The following is a 27,404-nucleotide window of genomic DNA, read 5'->3' as shown; positions in this document are numbered from 1 at the left end:
ACTAATGGTTTAACTTCCTCCTTCCTAGACAGTCCAACCAACTGTATGCATTTACTTGGTCCTGCTGGTTTGGGTGTGTCTCAAATCCAGGTGGTTATCTTTTACAGAGGTCCACCCACAGCATTCCTGACATACAAAATCTGCCACACATTTATTAGACTTAGGAGCTTTTAAAATTGCCTCACATTTTACTTTTATATTCAGTTGAGAGAAAATAGTTTAAACCATTTCAAAGTTGAGAGTTGGGTACTGGTATTAATCATAGTGTTCTTGTGGCAAAATATTTTTAGATATAGTTTTTTAAAGAGATGATCAGAATGTTTTTTTTCTTGTGTTGTGCTTTTTATTTTGTTTTGTCTGGCTTAATATTTATAATACTAATTTTTAAATAATTTTCTATCTTCAGGTATTGGCTCATTTCTAATTATTCTCTTCTAAACATTACAACCTTATTCCTGTATAAAAATTTAAATATCAAGTATTGACACAGACTTCCACCCCTTTAGGGAAGAGATTGGTGAAGACCTAAATCAGTTTTACAAATAATTTTCAATTCTTTAGGCCATCAAGTTGAATCAGTACCAGCAGATTCCATGTATCATGCCTATTTGAATGTCTGTCCTCTTTCTTTCCTTGTTTTTTTTTTTACAGTGAAAATTGTTATATTTAGAATTAGCCAGCTGTACTCAGTTTAGATGATCCCAGTTTTGTTGGCAACATCCAAAGCATCATACCGTGTTTCCCCGAAAATAAGACCTAGCCGGACAATCAGCTCTCATGCGTCTTTTGGAGCAAAATTAACTGACCTAAGACCTGGTCTTATTTTCAGGGAAACACGGTATGTAAGCATTTTACTTTTATAATTTATTTGTTACCACTGACAAGAAAGGCTAGTATGCACCTCGTGTTTTCACAGGAACCCAATGCTGATGTTTGGAATACTATGGCTGAGTGCCTTTATTCTAAAACTGAATTTACTTTCGATCCTTTATTTGTGAGCTCATATACTAGTTTTCAGAATAATCTTTCTCTTTTGATTTGTATTTTTGTTTATTAGAACAAAGGAAATTATGTATTCTCTAACCATAGTATTTCAGAATCTATTTCATGAAATCAAATAACAATAGAAATCAGTTAGGCATTGTTCTTAGGCAGTTTCTCTCCCTCTGTATTTCTTTGTTTGCTCTTCATCTGAAGCATATGTAACATTTTTATTGAAAAAAATTATGCCCTGCTTAGATCATAATGGGTTTTTAAAAAACTATTAGAGAATTCTGAAGATATAGTTTTACAAATCTGTGAGGACTTAGATTTTTAAGTAGAAATCTCTTACTGTGATTGAAATAAGCATTTTAAATCTCCCTTTCAGATTCATCATGTTACAGAAAATGGAGGACTGTATAAAAGACCATTTAATGAAGCTTTTGAAGAAACACCAATGCTGGTTGCTGTACTAACTTATGTGGGTTATGGTGTACTCACCCTCTTTGGATATCTTCGAGATTTCTTGAGGCATTGGAGAATTGAAAAGTGTCACCATGCAACAGAAAGAGAAGAACAGAAGGTAATTGTTACACAATCTTTAATTGTGTAAATGGAAGCCTTTTGTAGAAATCTTGGTATTTTCTCTCATTTTTTTCTTTAGATTTTTCAGTTCACATTAAAATAAAAATATTCCAGATACAGTTAAATAAAAACATTCCACAAAGGAAGTTGCAAACAAGGTTAAAGGCATGAAGAAATTAAAGCATTTAACATGTTTTTAATTTAATCATCGCAAGAACCTATTCCTATTTTATAGCTAAGAAAGTTAAAATTCACAATTAATGTTAACGCAGATGCCTAGTTTCAGAACTGGTGTGTGGACACAGGTCTGTGAAGTGAAAAAACGTTCTTTCTGTTCCCAATACTATACCGTATTCTAAGTTGTTTGTAGAGCCATCTGACAAGATTGTGTTCTTTAGAGCTCATGATGTGTTTTCCCATAGATACATTATGCGTACATGTCTGGTTCACAGATAAGCTCCTCTCCCTAAAGCAAAATGTGGCTGACCTACTCTGGTTAGAGTAGAAAACAAGAGAGGTGTGATAATGCTATCTCTAGGGAGAAGAGCTTCATCCATTCATTCCATTTTCCTCTTTGTACTCCTTTGCCCCTCTAGAGTTTTGTACAATATACATTTATTACCTATTCTCAAAAATAAAAAATTCTTTATTTGAAAATGCCTGATTTTACAAAAAAACTAACTTGTTTGTTCTTAGCGTGTGAAGTATGGACAGGTTGTCCTCCAGCTCAGGGAGTGGACTAAATTAGAGAAGGGGATCAGAAGTTAGATTATTTTTGTCCATCATACCTCTCTCTTTTGTGGGTATTAGAGGAGAGAGGCAGATATGGTGGCAGCAAGGTCACCACTGAGAGAGGAGCCAGTAAACACTGGCAATGGACTGTAGGCATACGGAGGGAAGGGGAAGAGCGCATCCAGAAACGTGGGAGAGGAAAGGACCTCAGCAGCAAATAGGCGAAACCAACCAAAATATGGATTGAAGATTCTGGCCCTGGGATAACTGAGGACCCAAGCATTCTTCTCTTTCGTCTGAACCATTCTGCACCCTTCCCAGCAGCGGCACAAGTTGGCCGTCTTACTCATTGTCCTGAAACGCCTACAAGTTAATTTCAGTAAGAAGGCATGTTTTTAAATACCTAATGCAAGCAAAGCGCTGCATTCAGAATTCGATCCAGTTGGCCGAACTAATTTTCATCAGTAAAAACCAGAATAAACTGAAAATTTCTTTGATTCTCCTTTTTTCCTACCCCTCTATATCCCAAATAGACTTTTGGGCTAGCGTGCATACACAGTATGTTGATTTTTTTTTTTTCCCCATCCCTCAGGTATGGTTTGCTTACTGTAACTTAGAGCTCACTATACACTTACTGTGTTGTATGGTATTGCAATTATTTGCTTGCAGACCAATGTCTTCCTACTAGTTGGTGGCAGTTATGACCGATGGGAGCTAAAGTTTTATTCACATATTCAAACTAGAAAATCTTTATCTTAGTGTCAATCCACTGTAGAGACCTAATAATTGCCATGTAGAGGTAAGGGTGGGGGAAGTACTGACTGTGATGTAGAGAGCAGTCCTGGCTCAGGAGATAGTGCAGACAAGGGCTGAGGAGTGTTCGGGAGAACCTGGAATGTGGATGTGTGAGAAACGGTGTTTTGAATGTTGAACTAAGAAGTTTGGTAGGCAGTGAGGAGTCCTGGGCAGTTTCGGAGCAGGAGAATGACCATAGAGTTTGCCCAGCTGTGCTCTGTCAAAGTGACGAATGAATGAATGAATGAATGAATGAGAATAAATAAATAAGTAAATAAATGCTGAGGGTGCATCTGAATTACTTTGTGAATGAGGACAGTATCTTTGGAATTTGTTTCATGTTTCAGGGTAAATGCACTGTTTAAGTATTGGGGCTATCTACGTGTACTTTGTGACAGAAGTGTAACATAGATTTTATTTTCAGTTTCTAATTTTGTTGAGGAAAAATAAACACTTCAAATTTAGAGGGCTTTGCAGAGCTCTAATGCAGATGTAGGACAAAAGAAATAAAACAGTAGCATGGGGTTAATCAGGAAATAATTCTTGAAGGAGTAATAGGACGAAATATGTGGGACATTTGCCTCTACAGTTTGTTCAGAGAAGGACTATACTAATTGGTTCAAATTTATTTCAATAGGATTTTCACAGTCAGTAACATTAGCAGTTAAAACAGATAAATTCTGCCATTTTCTTATAAAAATTCAGCTTTTAGAAGGAAAGAAGGAATCCTTCAGCGTTAGTGTAGGTCGTGTTTGTTTTCAGATGCTGCATTAGATGTAGTCAGGGTGATAGGCAAATTTTAAAGTGTTACACTGTGAAGAGGTGAGGGAAAGTGCTTGCCAGGGATCATAAAATGCAAATATAATGCAGCCACTTCCTCATTTCACTGAGTGAGTGGTGTTCATACCACCTCCTTATTTCCTTCCTCGTTGTGTTACAAAGGAGAGCCCATTTTAACTGTTTATGCTAGTTCTGCTTGATATGTTGCTTTGGCTACGACTTTATTAATAAAGATGAGTTAACATGAGTTCGTTGTATTTTATATACATTGCATAAACTTCTTGGAATTCTTTACTGCTTTACCCTCTGTTAATACTGCAGTGCTGTTTTGGATGAGGATGTTGTTTTCCCACTCTGTGGTTTATTTCTTTTTGTTATGTGAGATGCAGCTTGTAGTCCAGAAACGTGTGTGTGATGGGTGAAATGAAAGCTTGAATTAATGAAAATGTTCTAATATATAGATAAGAAATACCTAGAAATCTAAGGAGTAACTAACTTATGGCAGGTAGTTACCACACACTAAACACTAAGCTAACATTTTTCCTCTACAGTTCCTGGTCAAATATTCAAAAATGGGAGGGATAGGCAAGTGGGAAGGGACGTTATATGTCCACATCCTGGTATGTTTCATTATCAAGATACAAAAGAAGGAAATGGAGTAAAATAATAAGAGTTCTTGGAAGGATTTTATTTTTGATCTCCTTAAAAAGTAGCTTACTAAGAATATTCTGATAATTGTCACTTTAGCATTATCTTTGGAAACAATGTAGTATAGTTGCCTGATGTATCAAGCTGGGGAATATCAATTGGTTTGTCTTTTTTAGTTCTATGGATTTAAAAAGAACATTATTTTGCCATTGTTTTGTGGTTTGTGTGGAGCCCAGGCCAGTGGTCATCTATTATTTTTTTTTTTAAAGCTTTATTGAGATACAATGTACATACCATAAAGGTTACCTGCTTAAAATGTATAATCCAATGGTTTGTACAGAAGTGTGCAGCCAGGACAGGACCATAATCTAATTTTTATAAAATTTTTTCATCTGAAAAAGAAGCCCTATACCATTGGCAGTTGCTCCTACCTCTCCCTCCCCACCCTAAACAACCACTAATCTACTTTCTGTCTTTAGATATTTCATATAAATGGGAACATAAAATGTGTGGTCTTTTGTGTCTGGCTTCTTTCACTTGACATAATGTTTTTGAGATTCATTCATGTTGTGTATTTCAGTATGTCTGTCTTTTTTATTGCTGAGTCATACTCCATTGTATAGAGCAGTCATCTATTTTTATTTACTCCAGGGATTTCTCACTGGTAAGAAGCTATATCCAAAATGAGCCCTTTCAGAGAATTTTGTAGCACGTTATTACCACTTTACCTTTTTGCACTAGTGACATTACTAGCTTTGCAAGCTTCCTTGTTACCTCTTGGGCTTTTTTATTTGGAGCAACAGTGTAGCTTTTTTTTTAGCCAGGCATTTTTGTCTTTTTCTTTTTAATTTTATTAGGGGACAGTGTGTTTCTCCAGGGCCCATCAGCTCCAAGTCGCTGTCCTTCAGTCTAGCTGTGGAGGGCGCAGCTCAGCTCCAGGTCTGGTTGCCGTTTTCAATCTTTAGTTGCAGGGGCCCAGCCCGCCAATTCTATGTGGGAATTGAACCAGCAACTTTGTTGTTGAGGGCTCATGCTCTAACCAACTGAGCCATCGGCCCCCGACGTTTTCGTGTTTTGCACCTTTAGGCATCACTTTCTTTATTCAGGTTTTCATTCCATGCAGCAGTTTAGAACTGCTTTTTGCTATTAGCTGAGAATGTGAAATTTTAAAGAATTTGTGCCCTGTCTGATATCCCAAGTCAGTCCAAGTTTAAATTGAATGCTGTTGGGGTGTTAAACTGGTGAACTAATTTTAAAATGCATATTAAAGTGGAAAAATAAAGTTAAAAATGATCCTTGAGTTCATGGATCCCTGAGACTATCCATAAGCTCAGCAGTTCTGAGGTCCCAGTTTAAGAAACCGTGTTGATGTTTCCTTAGATTTTAGGCTATATTTTGGTTTTATTTATGTTTTTCACTAAAGCATTTTGAAAATGCCACGATAACTATGGTAGTAAATAACTGAAAATGTAAAAGAGGGATCTGCTGTACTTACATCTGGCCACGCAGGAGAGCTTGTTAGAGGTAACACATGATGCCCGGTCAGTGCTCTGCTTCTATTTAATACAACAGCCTGTTCTGACCACTGGATTCTGGTGAGTCAGCTTTGCAGCACTTTGTCCTTCTCTACGAGCTCATTCCAGGAGCACAGGCGTGCTATTTCTCCCATCTTAGAAAAAAGCATTTTTTCTCTTCTACTACTCCATTCATTCCTCCTTTTTGAGCAAAATCCCCTGACATAGCTGTTTCCAGTGTCTCACTTACCACTCTACTGAACCCACTCCAGTCAGATTTTCCTCCCACCAATTCTCCTAAAATGGTTCTCAGGGTCACCTGTGACACCTGTGTTGCAAAATCTTGCAGTGTTTACCTAAAATCTTGCAGTGTTTACTCTTGGTGTTTACCTTGTTTGGCCTACCTGCAGCATGTGACACCATTGATCTCCCCTGGAATCATTTTGTTCGCTTGGTTTCCAGGACATTATACTTGCCTGGTTTTTCGTCTGCCTTTCTGGCTGTGCTCTCTCATTCTCTCTTACTGGATCCTCCTCATCTGCCCAACTTCTAAATGGTGTGGATGTGGCATCTGTACTCACTCCCTGGGTGATTTCATCCATTGTCACAGCTTTCAGTACCTTCTGTATGCTGATAACTTCCAAATTTCTATGTGCCATTGACTAACTCACTGTACTCTAGATCTATACATCTAGTTACCCACTTGACCACTCCATGTAGGCATCTCAAACTGTCCACGTGTAAAAGTGACCTGAGATCCCCTCCCGACCCGCTAGCCATCTTCTCCATCTCCATAAAGGACAGTTCTCTTCTGCCAGTAGCTTAGGCTAAAAACATTGGAGTTTTCAATGATTCTTCTTTTGTGTCACACACCGTATGTGGCCCATCAGCAAATCCAGATTCAACCACTTAATGTTAACCTCCATTGTCACCCACACATGGTCTCCTGCCGCTGAGCCCCTCACTCATCTGCTCCAGCTGCACGGCCTCCGCAGTTCCTGAACCACCAAGTTCTCGCCTGCCTCACGGCAGGAGAGCGCTTCCTCCAGCTGGTACCAATGGTCGTTCTCTCACGTCCTTTTCCTTCTTTATTCTCCCTTGGCCCCCCAGCGAGATTTTAGCCTGACTCCAGAATTTTACATCGCCCTTCCTTGTTTGGTTTGTTTCCATTAACATTTTGCACTATCTAACATACCTATGTTTTATACATTTTTCGCATTTAGTATCAATTGTTATCTTTTTGTTTATTACTGAAAACCCAGTGCCTAGAAAAGTGCTTGGCACATATTCGGCAGTCAGTAAATGTTTAAGATATGAATGGTATTGTGAGTGGTGGTAATAATAACAATGAAAAGTTTTGAGTCTTTTGAAGTAGGTGTGTGTGTGAATACATATGCACATACAAACACGTAGATGACTGCGTTTTAGATGTAGGGAAAACAAGTGTCTTTAATCTTGAAATCTCATCATATACCTTCATGGACAGCCAGAATCAGCAGGGAAGTGGCTTCCTGTCTATAGCATTAAAAACAGAACAGGACAAGCAGTATGACTTATGAACATCAGGAAAGCTCTTAATTAATCATAGTTCGAAGATTTTAAAGTCTAATAACCTTTCATAGATATTTCACCTAATTTCCTTCATTAAATGGAGGTAAAGACAGCATTGTTGGTTTATAAAATAAATACTCCTAGCTGTAGAATGCTTTTTAACCATAGGATGACGATTTTCAACACTTCTTCAGCTGGGAGATATTTGGGATTTTAAAATTCTCTTAGTTTAAGTTTTGAAACAATTTTGTCATGTTTCAGCCATTTCTCTATATATCTTATAAGGTTATTTCCTTCTCTAGCAAACATATTGCCAAAATAAAATTTCAAAACACTGGACTTTTTTTGACTAGCCTGCCTTTGGTATGCAGTATTATGTTTATCGTCATCAAATGTCTTGAAGTGTTTCAGCAGTGCTGTAGTAACCTACAAACAGCATTTGGGTGTTTTTTTAAAAAAAAGTTTCAGATATGTAGCCTTCAGTTCCGGTGGCTGAGTTCTGAGACCCCCAGATCTTCTCCAGATAGATAAGTATCAGTGCCATCAGACAGATAGGTTTCCTTGTCATCAATGTCAGGTTAAGTAAATTGGGGTATGCCTACTTGAGTCAGGCAGCTCAACAGAGTCTGTCGCATAAAACTTTCAGAATAAATTGTATGTCATGGAAAATATTTTTTCTTCTGTATAGAAAGTATGAGATTTATTTAATTAGAACACATTTTTTAACCTTTTTGTTGGATACGTATGTAAGCAGTATACACATGTATAACACACATCAGGAAAGGTTAATAAAAGGTAAATGTGGATATAATAAGTGCATATTTAAGTAGGCAGCCATGAAACTACCTCCTGAAAAGTAGCACGTTACCATCACCACAGAAACCACTCCCCCCATGACCCCTTCTCAGTCATACCTTCTCCCTGTCCCCTGAGGTGACCATTGTCCTGACTTTTCCTCGTGGTTTTATCACCTGTATATGCATCTGTAGACAACAGAATTTAGTTAAGCCTGTTTTTGAACTTTAGCTAAATGGATTTATGTTACATATATACTGTGTTTCCCCAAAAAATAAGACCTAACCGGAAAATAAGCCCAAGCGTGATTTTTCAGGATGACATCCCCTGAACATAAGCCCTAATGCATCTTTTGGAGCAAAAATTAACATATGTAAGACCCCGTCTTATTTTCGGGGAAGCACGGTATATGTGTTGTGCCTTACTTTGTTTACCCGTCGTGGGATTCAGCTGTGTTGTGTACGTCTACTTCATTTGTCTGCGCTGTGCGTACCTCATTGTAAGAGTATACCACAATTTATTTATCTACTCTGATATCGATAGACACTGAGTTTTTCCCCAGTTCTTGCCAGTGTTAATAAAAGCTGCTATAAACATTCTGGTAAGGTTTCCTAGGCGTGTATACAGGAGTTTCTCCAGGCTTAGAATTATTGAGTCATGTAGTATTCATGTCTTCAGTTTCACAAGATAGTGCCAAACTATTTCCTGAAGTGATTGTACTATTTTATACACCTACCAGCTGTGTTGGAGGATTCTTATTGTTCCACATCTTTACCTACACTTACTATTGTCAAACTTTAAAATTTTTGCTAATCCAACTGCATGTATGACCAGTACCTCATTGTGATTTGAGTTTGCATTTCTCTGTTGCCCTAGGAAGCTGAACACCTTTGCAGATGCTAAAGATCATTTGAAGTACCTGTTCCGTGGAGTGTCTATTCACATCCTTTGCTTGTTTTTCTGTTGAATTTCTCTTTTTCTTAGTTTGTAGGAAATCTTTATCCTAGAAGACATTTTGCAGTGGTCTTCTCCGATTTAGTGGCTTATCTTTTCAGTCTATGTATAGTGTCTTTTGATGAACAGAAGTTCTTTTGAAGTAAGCAAATGTTCAGTCTTCCTTTATGAATAGTACTTTTTGTACTTTGTGTAAAATATTTTTCTTTCCCAAGCTTGTGAATATATTTTTCAATTTTCATTGTTTTAATCAGTAAGTATTACATTGAATCATCCGAAGTTGCCAATATCTGACCGTTTTTGAACTGCTAAAATGACAATTTTATAGGATTCAACCTAATAAAATAAGGTAAAGAAGAAAGGGCATATATCTGGACATAGTATGGCTTTTTAAAGAAATTTAGTTATATAATATCAATGGTAAGTTCAGTTTAGATTGTGATCGAAATTGTTAATTCTTCTCAAGAAATTGCTTCCCTACCTTGTGACTAGTACCTGTTTTTGCATGGCCGAAAACAGGGCTTTGGGAAAGTGGAGCCCTGGCCCTTGACCTCAAATTCAAAGTGAAACGTTTCCCTCAGGATTTGGTCGTGTACCTCACTTACTCCATATGGCTGACAGGCAGAGTGAGTGTTATACACGCTTATTCAGCCACTTTTCTGTATGGATGTATATGTCCACACATGGCTCCCATTACTCAACTTTTCAGGGAAAGCTTCTTTGTCGTAGGAGCCGTAGTCCCTTTGTACAATAGACTGGAGTTTAGCTTGACGTTTGGGAAACTCTGGATTTGCAGTCACGGCTTTGGTAGCCTGACCCTCACACTGCAGTCAACTGCGTTTCGGCTTTTACTCCTCTACCCTACTGTAGTGCTTGCTTCATTTCCACTAACCTGTGGCGGGCAGGGTTTTTTGTTTCGTTTTCTTGTGTTTCTGTTTTTAAACTGGCTGAAACATTTGATATATGATTTTCAGTAGCTGAATTCTCTTGTGGAGAAAGATAATTTATTGATTGGAGGATTTGTACATGTCATCGCTCCAAACCATTGTTGAATTTGATAATTCCCATTTCATTTCCAAAAGTTGTCTTTTCTAAGAACCTTTACTTGCTCATGTCTCATTTTCCCTCTGCTAATGTTAGTGGCTTTAGAGGTACACTTTTTGTTGGAGAATGAGGGTGGCATTTTTCATAAAGAAATCAAGTTTTGGTTACATACACTGGGTTACAACACTAGGTTGTAATTAAGACTAGCTAAATTGTCGATGCCGGGGTGCCAGGCCCACTTACGCTTCTGCTCATTTCCCTTGTGCTCATGGCATGCGATACAGACCTGTGTCCTCAGCAGCACTACATGTTACGTATCGGGGACTGCCAGCTTACTTGCCAGTGGTTGAAGTAGAATATTTTAATGTATACCTGGAGCCTAATATGGAAGGAGGGGCAGAACCACTGAAAATAATAGAACCCTTTTGCTTTGCTACTAACAATGGAAAGGTATGGATGGACTGAACTTGAGATTGAATTATTTCTTACTCCACTAAGAAATTTCCAATAGAGAATTTTTTTTGTTTACTTTTTGCTCTTGTTTTTATAGAGGTAGAATTTACATAACATAAAATTAACCATTTTAAAGTGTACAATTCAGTGGCGTTTTTAGTTTTACATTGTGGTGCAGCCATCTCCTCTGTCTAGCTCCAGAACATGTCATCACCCCCTGAGGAGACTCCTGCCCACTATGCAGTCCCTCCCCTGGCCCACTAACCTGTTTCTGTCTCTACGGTTTTAACTACTCGTAGTGTTGATATTTCATACAAATGGAATCATGCGATATGTGGCGTCTGTGTCTGGCTTCTTTCCTTACTGTCTTTGAAGTTTGTCCACCTGGAGCATGTGTCAGTGCTTCATTCCTTTTCATTGTTGGATGCTCTTCTGTCATGTGGGTAGACTGCATTTTGTTTATCCGTTCACCCATTGAGGGACAGTTGGATTTTTACCACCTTTTGGCTGTTGTGAATAGTGCTGCTATGAACATTTGTGTACTTGTTTAAATATCAGAGTTCCATTTTGGGGGGTATATGCCTAGAAATAGAATTAATGGGTTGTAATGGAAATTCCATGTTTACCTTTTTGAGAAACCACCAAAATATCTTCCACTGCCGCTGTACCATTTTACATTCCGACTAGCAATGTATGAAGGTTTTTCTAAAGGTCTTATTGTTGTATATTTTACATTTAAGATTTTGAGTAATTTTGAGTTAATTTCTGTATAAAATGTAAGGTTTAGATCAAAGTTGCTGTTTTTTTTTTCTTTTTCTTTGTGGATATCCGATTGCCTCGGTGAGAATGAGCAAAGCTATTTCATGATTCTGATTTGTTCTTTAAAGACTTAATACTGACTGCTAGAGTTAGTTTATTTTTACATTCCTCCCTCCCCCACACTAGGCACAGTAGGTCAGGGGTGGAACTTTAAATCATTTTGCCATTGAGAAGGCGCTGAAACATTTCTGAGCATGTTTTCCAAGCTTTTCATCCAAACGTGAAAGCAGTGGTTATGTGCCCCAAATGCTCACTTTTGAGAGAAATTTTCTCCTTTGATATATTGAGATTTGTGCCCTAGACTCTTGAAATAAATAAAAGTTATTACGTTAGAACTAGTATTGAGACTTCTTTTCGGAATTAGAAATACAGCCCAATTTGGAATAGTGCTTGTCTTAGTTTCATCTATATCACTGAATGGTGACTTGGATAAGTATTATTCTTTTAATCTACAAAATACGGAGAATAACTGATTAAATATTTATTTCCCAAAAATAATCACAGAGAATGTGCTTTTGAAACAGTCAAGTTTCAGTGGCGTGAACCAGAATGACTGAAGTTGTTCAAGCAAACAGAGTTAGGCACTTAGCACATAGTGGAGGGTCTGGAGCAGTGACGTTCGGGCCTCCCTCCCTTAACTAAGCAGCCACCCCAATTTAGGAAATTGGTCCTGCCGTGAGTACTGCAGTGGCTGCCGTCACAGCCACTCCTCACCCACAAAACTGGCGTTTGGTCAGTGGACTGTGGAATCCAGCTGGTGCCGCCATCGTGAAGTCCCCTGAGAGCTGAGCTCCTACACTGGTGCAAAACAGTCCTCTGCCTTCCACGTCTGTGTGCTTCTCAGGGTAGAATCTACCACATCCACAGCCCTCTCAGGAGGGTATCTAGAAATACGGCTCTTAGCCTTCCTGCTGTGTGTGTGTGTGTGTGTGTGTGTGTGTGTGTGTGAGCACGCGGGCGCGCAAGGTGTACACGTGAGTGCGTGTGTGCTTTAGAGGGTATTTCAGATTGGTTTGATTTAGCAGCAGCACAGAATGGCATTTGGGGTTAGGAGCTCAGCCTTTGTAATGAAAAGACCAGGATCAGTTCCTGGCTGTGCTGCTGACTACTTCCCTAACTGGGAGAGCCATTTTGCCTTTCTGAAAATAGGAGCGATAGCGTCTGTAAGAGGGTACAGGTATAGTTAAGAGAAAATACATGTAAAGCACTTGGGAACTCTTGTTGCTATGAGTGTGGTTATTCATCATCTTTATCATCATATAAAAGTATTTGGACATCTGTGTTGGCCAGAATTGCTCGTAACAAACATACACAATTGTTCCAAAGTCACCTTCTGAGAGTGGTACCGTGTTTCCCCAAAAATAAGACCTAGCCGACCATCAGCTCTAAGGCGTCTTTTGGAGCAAAAATTAATATAAGACCCGGTCTTATTTTAACATAAGGGTATATTAGAATAAAGACCGGGTATAATATAATGTAATATAATACCCGGTCTTACATTAACATATATATTATTATATATAATAATTATATTAATATATAATATATATTAATATTAATAATGTTAACATATATATTATATATAATAATAATATTAATATATAAGACTGGGTCTTATATTAATTTTTGCTCCAAAAGACGCATTAGAGCTGATGGTCCGGCTAGGTCTTGTTTTTGGGGAAACACCGTAGCACCCATCCTGCCCCCCTGTGATCTTTAGGCCTGCACAGACGCTAGATGAGATAGTACCTATTTATTTTAAACAGTATAGGATGTTTTTTAGAAGACTCACATCTAATAGGTTAAACATAAATAAAGGCTATTTATTGGCTAGTTATTGAGATGACCCCACACTACTTTTGGTAAGGTCTTTACCCATCCCTAATGAACAAATCCGGGAATTTGAATTTTTGTCTTTGAGGCTAGAAGCTAGAAGTCACTTACCTGGTGAGTGCTTCAAGCTCAGTCGTCCAGAATGTAGTCTCAACTACGTATTGTTTGTCTCTCCTTACCTTGTATCGTGCTATTAGGTTGGTGCAAAAGTAATTGCGGTTTTTGCAATTGTTTTTAACATTTTAAACTGCAGTTTTGCACCAACCTAATATAATGGGGTTGTGAAGAGCTTCAGAAAAAATGTCCCTGAAGAGCGCAGCCGTAAGGCTTGACCCTGACTCTGTGATTGCTGCTCATCTACCAGTTAGGCACTCGCTGTACGTGTTACTTGCATTGTGACTGTGTGTGTGTCTCCACGGCACTAAGAGCCTTGTGAGGGCGGAGTTTGTCTTACTCGTTTTATCCCCAGTGCCTGGCTCTGTGCCTGGGAAGTACTGCTCAGTGTTTGTTCAGTGACTGAGCAGATGAGTCATCGGTTGGCCCTGACGAAAATCATTTTGCAGTGACTAAACTGAGGAGGAAGAAGAGGGGGGTGAGGATGGGAGTGGGATGCGGGGAGGAGGGGAGGAGTAGTGGGGGTGTCATTGCTGGACAGAGGAAGCTGTCTTGTTCTTTATTGTATCCTGTGTCTAGCAAAAGAATCCGGTGTCTATTGCGTGTTCAGTAAAAGATACTTGAATGAATGAATGAAAAGACAAGTCCTGTAGTCTAACCCTAGTCCTAGCATAAAGTGTGTGAGGTATTTTTGGAAACAGACATTCCTGTTGCCTACAAACATTCCTGTTGGAACCCCAAATAGTGATTCTCTCTTGTCTCCTTTCTCACTTCATTGCTAGGCTGCAGGGAGTTTGGTTAGCCGCCCTTCAGATCTCTCTTCCAAAATTTCGAACTGCAGTCCAAGCCACTATCCTGGAATTTCTCCGGGGGGAAAAGGAAGCCTCTTCTGTTCTGTCCCACCTGCTTTTGGTCTAACATCCCTCCCAGTGACAGCTTCACTCTGCGAGTTTGTTCGCATCTCAGGGACTTAATTGTCCTGTCATTGTAAGGATGAGGAGAGGTGGCGCTCCCTGACCTTAGCAGTGTCTGTTTAGGAGCTAAGAACCCATCCTTCCCTCCTAACCACAGGCAGCTTTATCACTCGTTACCCAAAGCTCTGTCTCATTCTAGCCAGTGGCCTTTTTTCTGTCTTGAGGTTTGATAACCTTTCTGGTAGATGGGACCAAACTCTTAAATATTGCTTTTTGTTGCTAATAAAAATTTGTCTGTGATGGATTAGTTCTTTCAGGTATTTGAGTCAATACATTTAAAATGAATGTGCAGTGTTTTGAAAAGTTATAAAGAAATGAGATAGGGAAGAGTTAGTACTATTTACCCTATTGAAACAGTACTAAGGATTGAAGGAGACGTTAGAAAATAAATGCATGGTGCTTAAGAGTCAAAGGAAAGTCCTTAGTTAGAATTTGGATGTCTCAGTTTCAGTTTTCATTCATCCAGTATTCTTGTTGAAAGAGAATATTATCAAAAGGGACATATCACTTAAGTAGTAAATTTCCAGTTGTTATAGACACGTTATTTATGGCTGTCTTCTCATAAAGAAATGTGAGAGATAGTATCAGGTATTGTAAATTCCTAAGAGTGCTTTCTGACTCGGCTAGGCTTTCTGTAAGGAAGTTTTACCTACTATGAATGAGGCTTACTTGGTAGGCAGTTTAGAGTCCAATGGCATAGAAGGTTGTTAATTTTAATTTTAAAGTTTTATGCAGAGTCTTCTTTAGCAAAGAAAATCTTTTCTAAAATAAGGCTTAACCTTTTAATGTTTTTCATTAGCTTACTTAGGAGATGGATTTAGATTGGCACCAAGCCAGGATCTGAGGGCTAGAAGCTCAGTGGATTGCTGACTATAGTAAAACTGTGGTACAGGTGTTTTTTGTTTGTTTGGTTGGTTGGTTTACCCATTACCTAGGTATTTTTCTATAACCTACATCTTAGTGTTTCTTGTTTATCATTTTTCTTTGAATTTGTTTCATTTTGGTCCTTGAAAATATTTAGAGAATGGAATCCTAAATTTGGAATTATTTTTTTGTTTGTTTGAAACTGGAGTTCTAGGGGTTTTTATGGCATTTCCCCCAATCCATATTTTATTGGGGGAGCGAAAGAGCGGTCTCTGTGGGTTTATTAGGAAGAAAAAACATTTCATGACAGAATTGTTTTTTATTTCTATGAGGCCTACTTTATTAGTTTAATTTTTTGGCTCTACATTCATCAGTCAGATAGTTATTTGTAACCATTTCTTATATGCAGCCATCAAAGCTATGTGACTTTTACCTAAGAGTTGTTTTAAAATAGAGTTGATGTCTTTCAAAACATTTTCTACATCAGTTAATTCAGCATAATTGACCTCTCTTTCTCAAGTGCTCTTGCAAGATGAAAAGGGAAGTTGTAAATTTTTAAAAAGCAACTCAATTAAATTTATGGTATTTCCCCATTTGTTGGCAGGACTTTGTGTCATTGTATCAGGATTTCGAAAACTTCTATACAAGGAACCTCTACATGCGGATTAGAGACAACTGGAATCGGCCCATCTGTAGCGTGCCTGGAGCCAGGGTGGACATCATGGAGAGGCAGTCTCACGATTACAACTGGTCGTTCAAGTGAGTCTTGTTTGGGAACCTAGTTCTTAACAACAACAAAAAAAGAGTTTCTTCACACTTCAGAAAATAGTCTATTGCAAATTTGACAGCATTCTGTCAAAATAGCAGTAGAAGCTGAAAGTACAGTGCAGCATGATTAGCTTCCTTGCATGCTGTTCATTGTTACTGAGATTTTGTTACTTTAATACGGTGTTGGGTTATAGTTGAAAACAAAATTTGACCAAAAAGAAGAAAGAAAAGAAAAAAGATCCTTTCTGTTATGCTACTTACCAGCATCAAGCGTCTGAATTTATTTCTGGATATTTTGATTTCTCATATGATTCAAGGATCTATGGAGTGTTTTTACTTAAATGGATTGAATAGTTTAGAAAAATTTTTATAGTCAACATTTTATTTTGTGGTTTAGATTGTTCAAGTATGACATGCTTGCACTGTCATTATTAAAAAAGGATAAAACAATACAGATAAACTGAAAGTCCCCCATGACAGCTAACCTCTGTCCTTCTGCAAATCTACTCCCCCACAAGTCCTCACTCTCCAGGGGTAACCATTGCTGTCAATTCGTTGAATGTTATGCCGTGAGGTGTTTTCTGTGTGGTATGTATGTAGCATAGCTACCAGGGTTATACACAGGTAGCTTTTGATGTACAAAAATGGAATCATATTCTAGAAAACGAATTACATCTTGCTTTTTACCTGCTACTGTATCGGTAACATCCTTCCTGTGTATATTCACACAAGCTCATTATTTGTAGTGGCCAGTTAGTATTCTATAGTATAGACCTATACAGTGTGTAGCAGGTTGGGCGGCATCATCCTGTTGTAAATACCCCCAGATCTCAGAATTAAGGAGCAGCAGTTTATTTCTTGTCCACATTTCATGTCTATTTTAGGTTGGTGGGGCCTCTGAACCATATCGTCCTTACTTGGGGGCCCTGGCTGCCTGAGCTTCCACTATGTGGAATGTCACTGGTTTGTGTGCCTGCAGAAGGGACATAATCTATTGTAGTGACTCTTAAAGGATCCTTATGCATATGTCCTTTCAGATGTGTGTGGGCATTGCCGAGTCCGAGTGTGTATGTCTTTTAATGGCTAAGTACTGCCAAACTGCCTTCCAAAAAAACGGTACCGCCTGATATTCTTATCTACACTGTATGAGACTGTCCTGGCCAATACTAGATGTGGTCAGTTTTTAAATGTTTGTCATTAGTGGTAAGTGAAAATTGGTATCTTGTTTTAACTCCCATTTCCCTTATTGGTAGTGAGTTTGAGCTGCTTTTCATTTAGAGCATGTTCTCTCTCCTTCCTGCATATGGTGCTTCCTTTTGTACCAGTACATTTATTATCACATGTAAGTATCTGACTTGCTCGTGAGTTTCATGACCTCTCATGCTATTGGAAAACAGGTACACGGGGAATACAATTAAAGGTGTTATAAATATGGGTTCCTACAACTATCTTGGATTTGCACGGAATACTGGATCATGTCAAGAAGCAGCCGCCAGGGTCCTAGAGGAGTACGGAGTTGGCGTGTGCAGCACTCGGCAGGAAATCGGTGAGTGCAGGCCGGGCCGGGTTAGCGCCCGTGCTTACCTGTCTTTGCTAAGGAGGGAGTGATGCTGATAGAGAACTAGACTGTTAAGTGTCCAGGTACATACTTTGCCGTGTAGTTTAGATCAGGTAAAGATTGCTTTACCTCTCTGCAGTGATGGATGATTGTAATGCTTTTAACACATTTTGAGACATATTTATCTTTTCCATTATGTTATACATACAGAATATATCTGGTTAAGTTCCAGAAGTATTTGTTCATTTGTAATTGTAATGATTTTTGCAAATGATCATGGTTAAGAGTGCCATTTACCAGTATCGAGCCTAGGAGCAAATGAGGGTTAATCTGTTTCCGTACTGGTAATTTGGGGCTAATAATAATTCCTACCTTATAGGCCTGTTTCAAGAATTAAATAAGCCAATTCATGTGAAGTTCTCGTAACATGGTAAACACTGAATGAATGCTAATTCTTATTATGAATACAAGTCTATAAAATGTAAAGGTTAACAGATTTAGAGACAGATTTAATTTATTTTAGTTCATAGGAAGATTCCAAATTCTTCCATTTTGTTCCAGACAACTGAAACCATAGACGTTATAAGGCATCTTTCTGGATATTTATTACTGTGAATCACACCCGAACTTGGTGGATTAAAACAACAATTTATTGTTATTTCTCACAGGTCTAGAGATTGGCAAGTACAGTTAGGCTGTTCTCACTCAGCGTCCCCAGTGATGTGGTTAGGGGAGCACTGATAACATACAGTAATCATACTTACATCTTTATGGTACTTTATGTTTTATAAAGTGCTTGAACATATTGTCTCCTCACAAAATGTCATGAGGCAGACAGAGCAAATATCATTATTGGTATTTAACAGATGAGAAACTGAGGCCCAGAGAAGTTAAATGATTTGATTAAGCTTTAAGGATACAGGGCATCCAAGTTCAGCAGTCTTCTTACTGAGCATCTTTTCTCTTTGCGTGTAGCCAGTATCACTGATCAGTGTGGTTCGACACTTACAGATTTGGGTACTGATGTAAAATCACAGTGCAAACTTACCAGTCAGATCAAAGTGAGGGAGGGTGCTATTTAACCTGTCATTTGCTGCATAACAAACCATCCCAAAACTTAGTGACTTAAAACAGAAACATACATTATTGGCTTGTGATTCTGCAATTTGGGAAGGGCTTGTTGTTGACTCCCCTGCATGTGGGGCATTATCACTGAGGAGGGAGTATCCAGGATGGCTTCACTCACGTGTCTGCTCCTCACTGGGTGGTGGGATCAGCTGAGGTGTGGACCCCCACCCCCCTTAGTCTTTTATTCTCCAGAGCTCCTCTCTCTCTCTCTCTCCACATGGTCAATCTTTACAACAGACTAATGAGACTTTTACATGGCAGCTACTTCCAAAGTATAAAAGCAGGTGTTGCCAGGCTTCTTACGGCCTAAACCTGGAACTCCCATGTGTGAGCAGGAACGGGAGCTCTTGTTGGTAACCCTCTACAGAAATTCCACCACAGGTGCTGAGTCTTACGTTATTCAACTGTTGTGTTCTTTATGAACCATTACCTTAGTCTGAAGAGGTTTTAACATGTGGACTGTGATTTCTTTTTATAAAGTAATGAGAGGTTCTTAAATTTGGGGTTTGGTGGTATTGACTTCATTAACTTCTTCACACAGGGAACCTGGACAAGCATGAAGAACTAGAGAAGCTTGTGGCAAGTTTCTTGGGAGTAGAAGCTGCTATGGCCTATGGCATGGGATTTGCAACAAATTCAATGAACATTCCTGCTCTTGTTAGCAAAGTAAGACTTAGTCGGTCATTAATGAAAATTACTTTGATTTTATGAAGCATTCAGAGCAAGCCAGAAGTTATTATAAACTTTAGGCCCAAACAGTTTACCCACAGCTGTCTGTGTCACAAATTTTTGCATAAGTATATCCCATGGAGACTTCTGTCCGTTGAAGTTTTCTTGGTAGAACCCATGATCCTTTCCTCTTCCAGTTGATGACTCTTGCCTTCTTTGTTTCATATGGTTTTGAAGGGATTCTAAAAAAACCTCATAAAAGGCTAAAATTATGGAAGAAAGTATCTTTAGTTTGGAAACTTATTTAACAGGTGGTTTTTCCTAAGTAGAAAAATATGAAAATACACTTCTATTCTCACTGTAATTCATGTTGGTTGGAAATATATGGGCAGAGTATGTGTGTATGTACGAGTACATACATATGTTAATTAACATAGGTTAAAATAATACAGGTGAAAAGTAATGATATATACACAAACACACATTGTGTGTGTCTGTATTTTATTTTCTATGGGTAGAATTGGTGAGGGGATAGAAGAGAGAAGAGATGTTGTAAATCACATTTTAGCAGATTGGCACTATCAGTTTGAAAGGTTCCTCAAGGTTACTTATTCTCATTTTAACATTGGTATCTATGAATAGTATATTGGCAAAATCAGGGATTAATGAGTCAGAAGACTTGAGTTTTTGTTTAGTTGGTTATATGGTCAGATTTAGCTTTAGCTGTGTGACTGTGAACAGTGTCACAACCTTTCTGAGCCTCAAATTTTCCTTTGTAAAATGAAGTACTTGGATTAGGTTAACCCTAAAGTCCTTTTCAGTGATATAATTATAGGTTCCCAAGGAACAGATGAGGCAAATAGAAAACAAATAGCAAGAGAGGAGATTCAAATCCATTTATATTCCTACCACATTAAATGTAAATGGTTTATACATTCCAAGTAGAAGACTGTCAGGTTAGATAAAATTAATTAGGTTTCCACCAGAAACCTACTTTAAATTTAAAGACACAGGTAGGTTAAAAGTAAAAGAATGCAAAAAGATATAGCCTGCAAACAATAATCAAAAGAAAGATGGAGTGACTACATTAACATAAATGGGGATTTCAGAGCAAGGTATATTTAGGGGGATTAAAGAGGAACATTGCATAATAATAAAGGAGGTTATTCATTAAGAGGACATACAATTTTAAATTAATAGGCACCTAATAACAGCGCTTCAAAGTACTTGAAGCAAAAATTAATGAGACTGAAAGGAGAAGTAGACAAATACAGAAGTGTGATTATCGATCTCAGTTGCCCACTCTGAATAATTGATAGAAGAACTAGAACGAAAATCAGTGGGGATATAGAACCCTTGAAAAACACTATCAACCATTTTGACCTAATTGACATTTGTGAAACACTTTACCCAACAGCGAAGCGTTTACCACTATAGACCATTTTCTGGGCCATTAAACAAGCCTTAATAAATTTAAAAGAATAGAAATTATTTAAAATGTGTTTTATGACCGTAATGGAATTAAATTAGAAATCAGTAACACAAAGATATCTGGAAAATCCTCCAATGTTTGAAAATTAAACAATACATTATTAAATAACCCATGGATCAGAGAAGAAAGGCAAAATAGAATATACTTGAACTAACTGGAAATGTAACATCACAATTTGTGTGATGAAGCTAAAGCAAGGCTCAGATGGAAATATATAGCTTTAAATGCTTATATTAGCAAAAAAGCGTTTGAATCAGCTATCTACACTTTTACCTTACAAAATTAGAAAATGAGCAAATTAAGCCCAAAAATTCCAGAAGAAAGGTACAATGAAAGTAAATGCAGAAATCAATGAATTAGAAAATACACAATAGGAGAAGTCAGTGAATCCAAAGCTGATTCTTTGAGAAAATAGATAAAATTGATAAATCTCTGGCCAGACTCGTCTGGATAAAAAGAAAAGACTTGAATTACCAGTAGCAAGAATGAGAAAGGGTACATCACTACATTAGGGTTTCCAGGCAGGAATTCCCACCTGTTCTCAGGAGTTTTTTTCACTTTCTGTTCCTGAATCCCGAGATATAAACTGTTTTCTGTTTTCCACAATGAATCGTTTCCACAAAGTGACGGCTGATACTACCAACCACCTGGGTTCAAGGAGCTGATTTTCCCGATTTCCTGACCAACTTTTCTGGGGATTCAGGAACGGAAAAGTGAAAAATTCCCGAGAACAGGTGGGAATTCCCGCCTAGAAACCCTACTATACTTCTTATTAAAAGGATAATAAGGAAAATATGAAGAACAACTTTATGCCAGTAACTTCAACAACTTAGATACAATGGACAATTTCCTTGAAAGACATAAATGTATGGTTCTTTGACTTCACATTGATTTAATACATTGTGTCCTGCCTTTTGGCATTATAAACTTGAGATGCTTATTTGGAATTTCTTAGAATTTTTCACACGAGAGTGTTAAATGATTTCTTTCGGCTTCCCCTGGTAGCTCACAAACTCTTAACAAGCACTATCTGGCATTAGATTTCTTATATAGAGACGTGGAAGATACTATCTTAATTATCTTCCAAAAAACATAGTTGAAATATTATTTAATCGTTAAAGGCAGCAACGAATCCAGTTTTACTATGTGTTTGAATCTGATATATACAACTGATATATGAGGTGGTTGATTATTCAGCTTAAAGGCAGGGAGAGCATGTGTTCTGGAAGCAGAAGCCTTGTATTGAGTCACTTACATGCTTGTGACTTGTACCTCCTCTGAATGGGCGTTTCCACATATGTACAGTGGGGATAATAATAGTACCGACCTCACAGGTTTGTTGTGAGGATTAAAGGTAATACGTTTAAAACCCTTAGTGTAGTGCCTGAAACATACCAAGCTCTTAGATGGTAACTGCTGATATTTAATTTTTAGTTTTGAACAAAGTGTATACTGGAGCCTCATAGTAAATTAGAAGGAAAAAACAGATTGATGATACATAGAAATGATGAATAAGGCTGTCTAAAAAGGGGCTGATAAACAAAAAGAACACAATTGGATTGCAGATTTTGCCAAGAAAAACATTAACTGGGAAAGAAGAAAATAAAATTATGTAGCGGGAAGGAGGGGATCCTTTAAGGAACAGTGGGATACCAAGAGTGATTAAGTAAAGGATTTGAAGACTTAAAGAGAAATTCAGCTTCTCTGTATTTTTTTTCCAGTTTCATTTTTTTCAATTTTAACTTTTTTTTCCTACAAAATTAAATTTAGACTTACAGAAGAGTTGTAAGAGAATACAGAGAACTCATAACCTTCATTCAGTTTCCCTTTGTGTTAATATCTTATGTAATAGTGGAATGTATATCAAATCTAAGAAACTAACCTTGGGACAATACTATTAACCAAAGTACAGAACTTATTTCAATTTCACCAGTTTTTCCACTGATACCATTTTTCTGTTCCAGTATCCCATCAAGTATCCTCTTTGCATTTAGTTGTTGTATAAGTGTGGATTCGTGAATATTTTGTTATTGGGTCCAATAAGATATAATTATCCTTAAAGGTTTTAGCATTTGGTAATTTGTGTAACTCAGCCTTTCTCCCAAGCATCTTACTTTCCTGTTCTGTGTTTGTGTTTGTGCAGGGCTGCCTGATTCTGAGTGATGAACTTAACCATGCATCGCTGGTTTTGGGAGCCAGACTCTCAGGAGCAACCATTCGAGTCTTCAAACACAATAGTGAGTTTGTTTGTTGCTAGCCTTCGTGTTTAATAGGCTTTGGGTTAGTGGCAGTGGTATCTTTAGTTATGTTAATATTAGAAAATGCAAAGGAAACTGAAGTAGCAACATTTAAAATATCCTTTTGGTCCAGTCCTTTAGAAGTTATTTTCTTCCTCGTTGTAATAAAAATAGAGGCTGAAGGAAGCCTTTTGGTTCACATATGACATTCTCCTTTTATTTGACTTTCAACTTTTTCATCTTCCTTGTGCACATGTCATTTGTTCAGTATGCGTTTACTACACGCCTGTAGGGGTGTCTTGCCAACACACTGGAGGTACTGGGATGAACAAAGCAGGATCCCTGATCTCCAGGATCTCTGAGTCTATAGACAAACCAGTAGTTAGAATACAACGGGCAGATATGGAAGCACAAGTATAAACAGGTGCTATTAAAGCCCAGAGAACGGTGGCAAGCACTAAGCCAAAAGTTTCTCCCTAAATGGAAATAAATATCTTTATGTATTATTAAAATAATTATTTATAGTAAAAATGCATAACTTTCGTAGTTAAAACAGTCACATGTAGTGAAGAAAGATTACCAAACTATCTTTAATGTCATCTTTTGCCAAAATGTGTACATGTACAGAAAAAAGTCTACAAGTATATATGCCCAAATGTTAGGTCTGTGCCCCCAGATGGAAGGTTTATGGGTGGTAATAATCTTCTTCCTTTTCTCTTTGTCTTGCCTAAAATGTTTTACAGTGAGAATGGTGCAAACCGTATTTTGTTTTATGTGAATGGGATATTAAACACCATTGTGTGACCTCTTTTCTTACGACACGTTGTGGACTCTGTTTGGCAACACCTGTGACTCCTCTCCTGTAATGCTAGGGTGGTGATTGAGTCTGGAGGTGCCCTTATTCTGTCCATCTCTCAGTTTGGACATCAAAGTTGCTTCTAAATTTTTCTACTAGAACCAGCACTACCTACCTATACCCACCTTTTTGCTCAATGGTCTTAGTGCCTTGGGGTAAATTCCTAGCAGTTTTAGAATTCCTGGTCAAAAGGGTATACACTTTTTTGTACTTTTCCAAATTGCCTCCAGGTATTGTGCACATTTTTATTTAACAATATGACTGACTCACAAGCCCACACAGGCCATTATGAATCATTTTAAATCTTTTCTACTCTAATAAGTCAATAACATGTTAATTTTTATTTCTTTGATTATTAAGTGTCAAGCAACTTCTTATACAGTATTGTTTGTATTTCTTTATAAATTGGCCATTTTCAAATAGTTTCTCTTTTGTATTAATTGCAAGAGCCCTTTATATTATCCTTTCTCTTATGTTGCAGTATTTATTTTTAACTTTGTTTTCGGTGTCTTGCTGTGCAGACTTATTGAGATGTTTATGTTGTCACTTTTATTGTCTAATGACTTGGCTTTTGCCTTAATGCCTTCTGCATTCTGCGATAATAAGGTTATTCTTATTTTCTTCCAGTAGTTTCATGGTACATTTTTTATTTAAATCTTTATTTTACATGGGATTTGGGGAGTATAATATGAGAGATACTGGATTTTTTCCCCCTAAGTTGATATTGTGGTTAAACATTCTATAGATATTTCCTTTCACCTAAAATTTTGAGTCAGTGTTTATTTTTCTCTTCCTTTCTGTATGTAAACAGGAAACTAAAACAATGAGTGCATTTTTACTTGTCTCTTGCTGATGGTCACACATTGCCCTCTTCAGCAGGACTAGAGGATTCAGATCAGACGTACTTAGTTCTATGGCAGCGTCTCCTGTCTCTGGTGTAGGTAGCAGACAGGTTGTGTTGTTACGAATAACTGAAGGTATAAACACAGTCACAACCTTTGGCCATCTTATTTATGTCCTGGGGTATGTGTTTTTATTACCTTATTTCTCTTTTCTACCAAAGCCCTTTTATGAAAAGAGCAAATTCATGTAACTCTAACCCTCTCCTTCAGTGAAGAGCAATAAAGACTATTTATAAAATCAGATTTTATGATGGGGTGTCTCCCACTCCTGTTAAATACACCCCAGACTTAATGTTGCATAGATTGGGGGGGGGGGTTCTTTCTTTTTTTTTTAACAATCACATAAGGAAGCGTTTATTTGAGGTTTAACATGAAATCATACAAATAAAATTTGTATAAACACAAATCCACATTGAGTCATAACACAGATAGCAAAAGACAAAGTAAAAACAAAGAAAACTAATTGGCGGCTATATACAGTTGGACACGGTTGTGTCTTGTACACTAGAAAGTCTTTTACAAAATAATCATCTTAGATCAACAGAAGACGAAGACCAATCTCTTCAATGTCGTCCTGCAAGATGGGCTACTTTAGCAATCTCCTCCTGTTTTCTCCCCAGTGTCCTCCTTTAGTATGGCTGATGATTGTTTTGGTGATTGCCACCCCCCTCAAGATGCCTTGCCGTAAGCTCTCTGTTGGCCACTGTAGTCTGCATATCCCTGTCCGTATCCATAGTTCCCACAGTTAACTCCCAGTATAATCACAGCCGCCATAGCCACTATAGTTTCGATCACCACCATAGGCACTATTGTAATTTCCATATCCTTGATCATAATAGTTATTAAATCCTTGGTTCCAGTTTTGGCCCTGACCTCGGCCACGACCCCTGGGGGGTTTTCTTAAGGGCAGTGTTTCAGAGCAGAAATTTTAGGTATGACGTCTCTAGTGGTAGCAACAGTGGTCTTCAAAGCATTTATCTTGAGCAGGAAAATTCTGACCCTCGTTAATGACATGGCACTACCAATGAGGTTGTTTCCTAGGCCTGTTAATCACCGTCAGGACCAGCAGAGCCACAAGAACTGAGTTGTGTACAGACAGCAGATCCAGTCAAACGTGGAGCAGTCTCAACTGCTTGCCAAGCTCATTTCAACTGGGAATCATGCCTGCCCAGAATGGTGTATGTTTAACCCACTACCAAGATAAAGCTATTTAACACTTGTTAAAGTATATCCTAGGTGAAAGGAAATGGGCATGTACTTTAAAGTTTTCCTCCATATTTGCTTTTAAGGAGGTATGTGTATTTGTAGTAGTTTATTCATACAGTCTTGCTTAGTCTTCTTTATGCATTCATTTTCAAATGACTCACTCTAGGATTAAAGATACAGTTGATTTTATAAATACAAAAAATCTAACTGAATGGCAAGGTGTTTGACATGAAACATTGGTCATTTCATAAGCATGCTAACCAACTGACTCAACTGTGCTACAGTCATTTATTGAGTTTCTCTGGTTTTGAACATTTGTTACATTTTAGATGAGATTTTAATTCAAGCTAGCAGTAGCTCACTCACTTTGCCCTATCTTTTTCGGCCCAGTTCTAATTTTGTTAATGTCCTTTGCTGTCTGAAATGCACTGCCTGAATAAGAAATGTGGATTTGCATTTCTGGAATGAAGTTAGGAAAGAGAAAGTTATTTTATGCTGAAATGCTTTTGTGTGTGCTGTAGATATGCAAAGCCTTGAGAAGCTATTGAAAGATGCCATTGTTTATGGTCAGCCTCGGACACGAAGGCCCTGGAAGAAGATTCTAATCCTTGTGGAGGGAATATATAGGTAATCCTGCTTTAGAATTCTAATCTTTCTGATTTGGCTCCATGAAGCCATAGAATTTTTAAATTGAAGGGAACGCTAATCTAGACCCCTCTGGAAACTAAGGAGACAGTGTGTATGACTTGTTAAAATACCTGGAAGCAGAGTTAGCACTAGAACAAAAGTCTTTTTGTCTGGCTCTTCTTTATTCTTTCCATTGTGCTACATGGTCTCCAAATCCTCTAATTTTTTTTCATTCTTTTGTGTAATTTTAATTACATATGTAACGTGATGCAAAGTCTAATGTTGCGCATAATTAACAAACTGTAGAAGAATCTGCTGTGACCTTTATTCCTCTGTGGTGAATTAAGATCAGTTGTGTTCTGATGCTTGTTTTAATTTTTTTTTTTTTTAATTGGGGAATATTGGGGAACAGTGTGTTTCTCCAGGGCCCATCAGCTCCAAGTCGTTCTCCTTCAATCTAGTTGTGGAGGGCCCAGCTCAGCTCCACGTCCAGTCGCTGTTTTCAACCTTAGTTGCAGGGGGCAG

General features: G+C 37.9%; 1 protein-coding gene across 2 annotated transcripts in view; it reads left to right on the top strand.

The window, feature by feature from the left end:
* The window catches only part of SPTLC2 (serine palmitoyltransferase long chain base subunit 2), a 97,813-nt gene that overhangs the window by 20,174 nt on the left and 50,235 nt on the right, over positions 1 to 27,404 (top strand). For both annotated transcript variants that reach the window (XM_074327144.2, XM_088797434.1), the window contains exons 2-7: positions 1,370 to 1,564; positions 16,041 to 16,195; positions 17,602 to 17,750; positions 19,432 to 19,556; positions 23,195 to 23,288; positions 26,774 to 26,879. In XM_074327144.2, coding sequence (XP_074183245.1) covers positions 1,370 to 1,564; positions 16,041 to 16,195; positions 17,602 to 17,750; positions 19,432 to 19,556; positions 23,195 to 23,288; positions 26,774 to 26,879 — 824 coding nt within the window. The remainder of the gene's footprint in view (positions 1 to 1,369; positions 1,565 to 16,040; positions 16,196 to 17,601; positions 17,751 to 19,431; positions 19,557 to 23,194; positions 23,289 to 26,773; positions 26,880 to 27,404) is intronic.

The sequence above is a fragment of the Rhinolophus sinicus genome, chromosome 3 (assembly GCF_057876585.1).
Source record: "Rhinolophus sinicus isolate RSI-liver-muscle chromosome 3, RSI-T2T, whole genome shotgun sequence".
Lineage (NCBI taxonomy): Eukaryota > Metazoa > Chordata > Mammalia > Chiroptera > Rhinolophidae > Rhinolophus > Rhinolophus sinicus.
This window is presented reverse-complemented; position numbering and strand designations above follow the sequence as displayed.